The 10,782-nt window shown below is 38.9% G+C and overlaps 1 protein-coding gene across 1 annotated transcript; it reads left to right on the top strand.

The window, feature by feature from the left end:
* Positions 1-1,065: 1,065 nt before the first annotated feature.
* Positions 1,066-9,543, top strand: LOC309385116 (ovomucoid-like; the record flags this gene model as incomplete). Its single annotated transcript, XM_081939216.1, has 4 exons — positions 1,066-1,120; positions 1,646-1,674; positions 8,969-9,078; positions 9,412-9,543. 4 exons carry the CDS (start codon positions 1,066-1,068, stop codon positions 9,455-9,457), a joined length of 240 nt encoding a protein of 79 aa, XP_081795342.1. The 3' UTR covers positions 9,458-9,543.
* Between the last annotated feature and the right edge of the window lie 1,239 nt (positions 9,544-10,782).

Raw genomic sequence — 10,782 nt, 5'->3', positions numbered from 1 at the left:
CAATCCTTTAAGCCAATTACTTCATGATCTTGTGGAATCAATTTAGGTGGACAGACAGAAAACATATCTTCTTTCTTCCCCTCCTCTTTTCCTAATTGTTCCTCTGACCGTGGAGAAGCAGAAGAATTAACCTCTCTGTGAGGAGCTGAAAGTCCAATTAAACATGATTTTGTGGGACGAATTTTTATTTGATCATAATCAGGTGAAGGCTCAGTGGTCAATTGATGTCCTGCCAAAACTTTAGAGCCAAAGTTTTCTACTGTTTGACGGCACTGAGACCGCGGATGTCCTACCTTCCAAGGATATTGTTTCCATATCTCTCCAGCCAGCTTCCTTATGAATGTCTCAGGTGTTGCAACTCCTGACTCCTGTATCAAGAATCTAAATTCTTGTACAATTTGCGGCTGGTGAGACAGATTGCAACCCATGCCTACCTCTGAGGGGTCCCGTAGGACGATTGGCATGCCGTGGGTTCTGTTCCAGACGGGAGGTAAGTATGTTGGCTGTTGCTCCCCCGAAGGGTGTCTTTGTTCCCCGGTTTCGGCACCAGATGTAGGTTTTCAGAAATCCATCAAGCAGTGGTGTCCAAAATGTCTGCCTGCCTTACGCAGAGTTTATTTGGCTTTTATACAGTTTTAACAAGCAAAGCAAAGCAGGGGTAGCAACAGCATCTTATTGGTACATTCCCTCTTATTACTTTTATCAATCTTTAAGTCTATCCCAGCCAGAGTAGAGGCTTCACATATCTCCCTGGTACTACCTGGTTCTCATAAACAGTTGAGGTCATTGGTCACTGAGATCATGGCCATCTAACGTGCATGTCTGTACGTAACCTTTCCTCTCTTCCCACATCTGGTTCTGCTAATTAGGTGAGCTCATAGGTATCCGAGGTGCTTCTGAGATCATGGCATTTTACTGCGCATGTCTTTACGTAGCCTTACCTCTATTCCTTCAATCACCAAAGTAGTTAGGGTACGTATATATAGCTTGGAAGGGCAGGGGAAAGCTTAGAGGCCTCACCTTCAGGATCTACTGCTGCAAAGAGTCCAGATTGAGTGAGGAATCATGAAGCCAGGAAGCTTTCTGCTGCTTACTCTGCTGCTCTTCTTCTTGTACTCTGGTAAGTTCTCTTTTCTATTCTAACTTTTCCTTTTCTGAGAGATTTGAGGACATCCTTGTCTCCAGGAAAAAGCAGACAATAGTTCACCAATATCCTCAAGGATGGCTCAGTGAGAAATAATTATTGATCAGGGGATCTGCACAAGAAGCAAACAAGAATGGGAGGCTATTGGTGCAGAATTCACTATTTCACTGGAGGCTCCTCTAAGCAGAGGTTTTCCAGTTGTGACTCATAGTTTCCAAGAGGTCTTATGCAGCATTCCAAATAGTTGGAATAAACTGTTTTCAGGTGGAACATAAGCAGAATTCCTGTAGAAATCAACAGTAGAACTGCCTATTGATATCCCCATACCCTCTAACAGTTGGTATTCACTGGAATTTGGGTTAATGTTTTCTCTTTATTTCAGCTGACCAAGGATTTTAATGGGTGGGAGGGAGGGACAGTGCAAATTGAAATGTACTAGTAAATTATAAAAATAGGAGAAAATATGGAATTATTTCTTCACATTTGGCATGCTTTTTCCAGATATTGCTGCACAAAGCCTTGATTTAGTGGTGAGTACTTTTAGTTATTAAATTTTAGTTATTAAATGAAGTCCTTGGATACGACCCAGAAATGTAGATGCATAATAATGCCATCGCCTAAACCTTTGTGGACAACATGTAACCTCAGATATAATAAGACTTTTTTTCCCCAGGAAATTTCCTCACATCTTCCCCCATCGGGCCAGTTCTGTTTTAATCCATTCCTTTTCCCAAGCTGCTTACCCTCCTAAGCCCTTCAGAGGCACAGCACACAATTAAAACATATGCACTGCAAAAACTTAAACATAACAAACTAAACGATGTTTTATGTTACTGTTATGGACCTGTTTATTTCAGACAATTTGACATGCATATGTACCCTTAATTATGAGGCAGATGTTGCAAACCATGCAGATCTAAACACCAATACAATGACTATAAAATATAAGTCATCAAAAACCCAGATCCATTTTTCTGATTGCTGATGTACGATAGGACAAGGAGCACCACCTGGAACAGGGGTAAACTTTTCAGAAGAAAGAATTAAAAGCTGGAAGAATAAAAACACATAATAGGTTGTCCCACGTTATTCAAATTATCATCAGACCTGCTCCTTTAAAAATAAGGGTGGGGTAGTCCAATGAAGTCAATCATTTGCTTTTTTCCATAGCGTTATTGTGAAAGGTACCCAAACGACATCTGCTACCTATATTTTCAACCCCATTGTGGCTCTGATGACAGGACTTATGGCAACAAGTGTGATTTCTGCAATGCTTACGTGTAAGTACATGTTTCACTCTGTGCAACTGGAAAAGAAAGCTTTTGGATAGGAAGCCCTGGATTTCTAGGCTTCAAAAAAGGAGTGTGCAAACTTATCTTCCTTTCAAATATTCACTCAAAAACCAATTTCTGCCACAGTTAAGTTGCATGGTGGTTCCAACGAGAATATGTTACTGGTTTTAGGGGGAAATGGAAGCATAGTCAACTTGTCACTTTCAGAATATGCCAGGTAATATTGCTTGGTTGGGTGAGCTACTATAGTGGATGTATTTCTCTGGTTTTTAAATTTAATTTTTAACCCTGTTTCCCTTCAGTCGCAGTGGAAGAAGTCTTCAGCTGAAACACTTGGGACCATGTTTAAATCTTAAAATGCAGAAGACTAAGGATTATTGATTAAGGATATCTCACCATCTTCATGTCTTGCTCATTAACATCCCCACAAAAACGCTGTCCTTCCCTCTGATTCTGCTCTGTTGCTCTATTAAATGTCTTTCGCAGATTTATCAATAAACAAAGAAGAGCATTATCTCTCCATAAATCTTCTTTTGATACCTGTTTCCACCATACTAGATTTTATAGTTAAGGTTGCTGTTCATACTTGAAGAAAGCCAGGTATTTGGGATAATACATTCAAAAACTAATGACTCTCAATCGAGGCAGGATTAGAAAACGTAAATACCTTCACAGATCTCATGTGAATGGTAACAATTATTTCTTTGGCTCTTATTGCAGATTGGGGTCCAACATGAGGTACCATCGCCCCTCCCCCTTAATAGCTTCCCTATTAGAGGAGTAAATGATCACCTATGAGGGATGGCTAAATTGGGGAAGGAAGGACTACCCAGAAGGGAAGAGGACCACTTGGTCCTGTCCTCTCCTGTCTTACATAGGATGGACTTACTATTCTGTGTTTCTCAGAAAATAAGACTGAGTCTTATTTTCTCCTAGACTTGAAAATAAGCACTTGGGCTAATTTTTGAGGACGTCTTACTTTTTTTGAAGTGCAGCAGACCAGACTCGTTGAGCTGGATGTGCCATGGACGCAACAGAGAAGAAGAATACACTGGAGCCCAAATGCTGGGCCTCACTGGCAGGGGTGCCTTGCTACCAGTTTTACTACCGGTTCACAACCCGCACACAATGTGTGCACTCGCCTTGCTCACACATGTGCACTGTTCAGTGCAAATTGTTCTTCGCACAGGCACAGAACGCTTTACACTGAACTGCACACACAGTCACTAAAATCCAAAATGGCAAGGGCCCAGCAGTGGCGAGGGAACCAGTTGAGGGGGAAGGCAGGCCTGGGTCACTGCCGGTTCTGCGACCCAGGCCTGAATTCCACTACTGGTTCGGCTGGTGTGTCCAAACCCGTGAGTGTGCCTCCGCGTGTGCATGCAATGGCACAGCAATCCTTGCAGGGTCCTGCTCAAAGAGGCTGTGCCGATGTGATGAACCTCATGGCAGTGCCGCCACTCGCACATGCAACCCTACAGCAAGTCTTGCAGGGTCCTGGGATATGCTGAAGGTTCAGAATGGAGCCCTTTTCGCAAATGGCAGGAAAATGAATAATTTGTCATTCACTTTATAACTTTACTCCATTCTCTAGTACCCAAAACAGGCATTTACCATCTCAAGATCCCATCAGACTGTGCCCTAATGACCAAATTTACTACAATGTTCTTTTTCCCCAAGACGTATTTCTAAATATAAGAGTTATTCTGTTCAGCTAGAGAAGGAAACATTACTACATTTAGCCATGTCCTTCTCCTTGAACAAATACATTTATAAATTAATGTTTACATTTATTCTTGTGAATATGTGAAGGTTCCAAGAGTTGCCCTAATTAATTTACGAACCCAAGGACAAAATTCAAAGTAAAACCATTCGTTTATTAGGACGAACATCTTAGCACGGACTTCTGTGTAGCTGAAAGTAAATTACATTTAATGGCATCTGACCTTTACCCCTGTGCCCCCTCCCCTCTGGCTGAGGTCATTAATCACATTCTCTAACGGGACGTTAAAGCAGGGTTCTAGACATGCACATTCACATCCCAGTACAGAAATATGAGACTTTTACTCTGGCCAAAATTATGCATGGAATTTCCCTCCCCTTCTCAAGGTGATAGTAGTCATGGAAATGCTTTAGGCATTGACAGAATATTTATTTTTAAAGATATGATATTACACCACATATAGATTTTATATGGTTTCTCCATATAGTATAATGGAATTATATAGTATCATTCCATTTAATTGTATCATAATCATACAACATAATAGGTAATATGTTAGTATATGTGAATAACAGGAGTCAAGAACTAAATGCTGGTTAGTGATATCAGCTAAATCAAGATATATTTTTTTCTCATAATGGCATGAGCACTTCTCCATACAGTATAAAGGAATTATATAGTATAATTCCATATAATTATGATATAATTATATAGCATAAGCTGTTAGTGTATCATTAACATAGTGGCATTAGAATCTTCCTCAACATCTGCATTGGATATCTGTATACACAGGAATTCATTCCCATTCAGAAGCATTCAAATATGAAATTCTACCATCTGTCCTCTGACCTGGGAGGCAAAGAACATGTTCTCCTTTTAGAGGCATAGCTTGATCATGAGTGCAAGGGTTCAGCGCTTCTTCTTTTCTGAAAGCAGGCAGCGTCTGAGGCAAAAGGAGCAATTTAGGAGGTCATTCCAGAGTTCCAACCCCGAAAAGACCCGAATACAACAAAACCAGCATATCTATCTATCTATCTATCTATCTATCTATCTATCTATCTATCTATCTATCTATCTATCTATCTATATCTATATCTATATCTATATCTATATCTATATCTATCTATCTATCTATCTATCTATCTATCTATCTATCTATCTATCTATCTATCTATATATATATATATATCCAGTCCTGATTACTTAGGACAGGTTGTGGTTTAACTGAACACTTTGAAAACTGAACACAGTTTGTTAATAGTGTATCTTGTGGTGTAAGAAGAAGCAATTGCACCGTATCTTAAACCACACTGTCTCGTGACTGCAATAAGACTTTTCTTAACTTCCAAGGGTGTTGGGGACTCTCTTTTATCACAAAGACCATTGAAGGACACCAGAATTAAAAATATAACCAGCCACAGAGAGCACACTGAATGGTGAAGAGTGTCTCACTTCAATGCTCCAGCCTGTGAAGGAGTAGAGTGTGAAGAAAAGGCTCTGAGAGTTGCATCTAGTGTACTGAAGGAGAACCAATGAAGAAAGAATCCAGCCTAGATCACCTTCTAGCATCTCACTCCTTATTGTTTGGGGATAGATTGAATATTTTGTAGGAAATCAAATTGGCAGGCTAACACCTATAGAAATCCAATTTATTATTTACTTGTAAAGCATCCTATTGTTTCCTATGAAAAAACAGTGCCTATTCAAAATGGTGTTTAAAACTGTTCCACTTTCTACATGAAAATGAATGCTGAATTTTATATGGTCCACAAATAGGATGTGACCTCTAAGGTGTAGGATGGTATTTGGCAATTGAAATAGTCAGGAGAAACACAGAGACATCATTGTACAGAATATAGATGGATGGTTGTCATAAGGAGGAGAAACTAGGCTTTTTTTACTCTTGTCCTCAGAGATAGGATCAGAACCTTTGAGCTGAAAATGCAAGGAACCTGATTCAGATGAGCTATAAGTAGGGATTTCCTATTGGCAAGAGCATATATCAGTGAAAATAGGAGTTACCTCAGGTATGATTCCTTTCATAGGTTCTTTTTAGGCTGGATATATGTCTAGATAGCAAAACATGTTTTCTCCATTTTCTACAGGTTGGTGGGGGGGGGAAGGGAAAGGTAATTGGATGGAATATGCAGGTTCATGCTATTCACTATCTACTGAAATCAACTCTATTGATTTACATCCAATTATTATAAAGAATAATAACGTAACATAACGTAATGTAACGGAGTGAGCGTAACTGATTGAGCTCCCGTTACTTGTCCCAGCTTCTGCCAACCTAGCAGTTCGAAAGCATGTAAAAAATGTAAGTAGAAAAGTAGGAACCACTTTGGTGGGAAGGTAACTGTGCTCTGTGCACCTTTGGTATTTAGTCATAATTGGCCACATGACCAGGAAGAGCACTGGCTCTTTGGCTTTGAAACAGAAATGAGCACCGCCCCCTAGATTCAGGAACGACTAGCACATATGTGCTTAACTTTTATTGTAAAGAAAATGGTAAAGAAGAAGGATGGAGGGAAATGAAGGATTGATTGATTGATTGATTGGCCTGTTAATCTCTAATAACATTGGAAGAGACTATCAATTGATTTAGAGCTGATTGGACGTCACACAAATCTGTATATAAGATGTTGTATGTAGGAAGGGTGCACATTGCTGCAGACAGGGTTGCAATAAGTAGATAATTCAGGGCTGTGTCTTGAAGCTTGTTCTGTTTAATTGCCTAGTGCTGTGATCTATTTATTGGGAAGCTTTATTATTATTACTATGGTTCTGCATAGAGTCATCCAGATGCTCAGACTGGATTTGGCATTTTTGTCCACATAGGAAGTCCTTCCTAAGGACCTGTGAAAAGCATATGCTGATGTCTGATGCGTTAAAGGTATCATAACAGGATGTAAGCTGTTCTGAGCATAGCTGACTTTTGCAATTGACCAATGCTGTCAATGCTGATGGTGTTCAAGTGATGCTCTAATAGTTTTGGGATTGCACCCAAGGGGCCTCTTATTATTGGTGCCACTTTTGCTTTATTTTGCCACAGACATTCTATTTCTATTTGCAAGACTTTATATTTTTATCTTTTCCAGTTCGTTCTCTTCTATTCTGCTGCCAAATCCACTATCCAGACTCCTTTCTCTTTCTTATCAATGTTTGCTAATTCTGCTGTATTATTTGGCAGATGATTGTCGCTTTGAATCTAAAGGACCAGAGCACTGTAGTTTCATCATTTTCATGCAGAAGTTTAAAAATATTTTAATCAGGAGAGAGGTGCTTCTTGAATCCTGGGTTAATTGTGTAAAAGGAAGCTTAGAAACTGACCAGCTTACCGCAGATTTCAACAACAGCCAATTCCACATCCAATTGCATCCGGAAGGGAGATTTCATCACCAAAACAGTCAAGGTATGCATATAAAGCCTGGAAGGGCAGGGGAAAGCTTTGAGGCCTCACGTTCAGCATCAACTGCTTCAGAGAGTCCTACTTCAATCAAGTTCAGTGAGGAATCATGAAGCCAGGAAGCTTTCTGCTGCTCACTCTCCTGCTCTTCTTCTTGTACTCTGGTAAGTTCTCTTTTCTATTCTAACTTTTCCTTTTCTGAGAGATTTGAGGACATCCTTGTCTCCAGGAAAAAGCAGACAATAGTTCACAAATATCCCCAAGGATGGCTCAGTGAGAAATAATTATTGATCAGGGGATCTGCGCAAGAAGCAAATAAAAATGGGAGGCTATTGGTGCAGAATTGACTATTTCACTGGAGGGCCCTCTAAGCAGAGGTTTTCCAGTTGTGACTCATAGTTTCTAAGAGGTCTTATGCAGCATTCCAAATAGTTGGAATAAAGTGGTTCTTTCAGGTGTAACATAAGCAGAATTCCTGTAGAAATCAACAGTATTGAACTGCCTATTGATATACATCACTTGTATGGGTTGGTTTTCACTGGATTTTCTATTAATGTTTTGTTTTTATTTCAGCTGGTCAATAATTTTAATGGGAGGGAGCAAGGGACAATACAAATTGAAATGCACTAATAAATTATAAAAAATAAGAGATAATATGAAATTGTTTCAAATGTTCACATTTGGCATGCTTTTTTTTTAGATATTGCTGCACAAAATTTAGCGGTGAGTACTTTTAGTTATTAAATTTTAATTACTAAATGAAGTCCTTGGATAGGACCCAGAAGTGTGGATACATAATAACCCTATGCCTGTCTCTCCCCATCACCACAATCTTTGTGGACAACATGTAACCTCAGATACAATAAGATTCAGAACGATTTTTCATTCCGTTTCCTCTCATCATCCCCCATTGGGCCAGTTCTTCTGTTTTTATCCATTTCCTCTCCCAAGCTGCTTACCTTCCTAAGCCCTTCCAGGGCACAGCACACAATTAAAGACATTTGCACTGCAAAACCTAAAACATAACAAACTGAACAATATTTTACGTTATTATTAGACAGCTGTTTCTTTCAGTGTATCTTGCGTGCATACATATCCATAATAGTGAGACAAGTGTTGCAAACTATGGAGATCTAAACAAAAATTTAACAACTATAAATTATAATTCCTAAAAATCCCAGATCCATTTTCCAGCATTGCTGTTGTATAATGGTTTATATTACAACAAGCTGGACCACCTAGAGGAGGAAGGAAGTTTGTAGAAGAAAAGAATTAAAAGTTTATGGGATAAAAATAGATAATCAATTTGGCCCAGGGTATTCAAATAATCATCAGACTTGCCCCCTTCAAAAGAAGGGCAGGGTAGTCTTATGAAATAAATCATTTGCTTTTTCCCATAGCGTTATTGTCGGGGGTACCCAAGAAACCTCTGTCCCCGGGATATTCGATACCATTGTGGTTCTAATGGCAGGACTTATACCAACAAGTGTCATTTCTGCAATGCTTACGTGTAAGTACATGTTTCACTCTGTGCAAATGGAGAAGAAAGCATTTGGATAGGAAGTCCTGGATTTCTAGGCTTCAAAAAAGGAGTGTGCAAACTTATCTTCTTTTCTGTATTCACTCAAAAACCATTTTCTGCTACAGAGAAGTTGCATGGTGGTTCCAAGGAGAATATTTTACTAATTTTAGGGGTGGGGTGGGGGGAGCAAAGGCAACTTGTCACTTTTAGAAAATGCCAAGTAATATTGCTGCCTATTACAGACTATTGGCTGGGTGAGCCACTATAGTGGATGTATCTCTCTGGGTTTTTAATTCAATTTTTATCCCTGTTTCCCTTCAGTCGCAGTGGAAGAAGAATTCGGCTGAGACGCTTAGGAAGATGTTGAAATCTTAAAATGCAGAAGACTAAGGATTATTGATTAAGGATATCTCACCATCTTCATGCCTTGCTCATTAACATCCCCGCAAAAATGCTGTTCTTCCCTCTGATTCTGCTCTGTTGCTCTATTAAATGTCTTTCGCGGATTTATCAATAAACAAAGCAAAGCATTATCTTTCCACGAATCTTCTTTTGGAACGTGTTTCCACCATACTAGATTTTTTAGTTAAGGTTGTTGTTCATACTTAAAGAAAGCCAAATATTTTGGATAATAAATTCAAGAAAAAAATCAATCAATCTCTTTAGAGGCAGGATTAGGAAAATTAAGAAACTACTTGGTTTTCTGCTCTCCTGTCATACATAGGAAGGAGTTACTATTTGGCAACTTAATAACAATCATTCTGTCACGGTTTATACTAATTATGGCAGTAGGTCCTGTTTTCTGGGTCATTAAAAAGAGGGATAGATTAAAGTTATAAAGTGAATAATTTGCCCTCTCAAGGTCCCATCAGACTGTGTCCCAATGACCAATTTGAGAAGGCAGAACCATTTAGAAGAGGGGAAGACCACCTGACTTTATGCTCTACTATTTTACAAAGGAAGGAGTTAATAACAAACAATCATTTTGTCACATTTTATGGTAATTATGGAAATAGGTCCTGTTTTCTGCTCCCATTCCACTGTGCTGCCAGTGACCAAATTTACAGCAATGTTCTTTTTCTGCAATAACTATTTGTAAATATAAGATTTACTTTTTTAATGTTGAAGACTCAGATTATCCCATTTATGCCTGTTCTAATTGGGGATGGGGGGGAGGGAATAGGAGACCAGCAATTCTACAAATTGACTTTACAATTACCTATCCTTGTTAGTATTAACATATCAATTCCATTGTACATGCTTTATTATATATTAAAATGCACGATACATTCATTAATAATCACTTGTACAATATTGATATGTATTATTAATATTATATGTTAGAATATGTAAACAACAGGAGGCAAGACTTAAACATGGGTTACTAATATCATGTAAATGAGGAGAACCTTTCTCATAATGGGAAAAGTACCACTGCATATAGTATAATCCCTGAACAACTAACATATTGGCACTAGAACCTTCCTTAATATCTGCCTTGGATATCTATATCTATATCCAGGAACTCATTCCCATTCAGGGGTATTCAAATATGAAATTCTATCATCTACTGTCTGACATGGGAAGTAAATCACACACTTTGCTTCTAAAGGAATTTTGGTTATGGGCACAAGAGTTTAGTACACAAGGGTCTTCTTTTCTGGAAGGCAAGCAGTGTCAGAGGCAAACACC

Source organism: Natrix helvetica (assembly GCF_964273705.1).
Source record: "Natrix helvetica genome assembly, chromosome: 1".
NCBI lineage: Eukaryota > Metazoa > Chordata > Lepidosauria > Squamata > Natricidae > Natrix > Natrix helvetica.
This window is presented reverse-complemented; position numbering and strand designations above follow the sequence as displayed.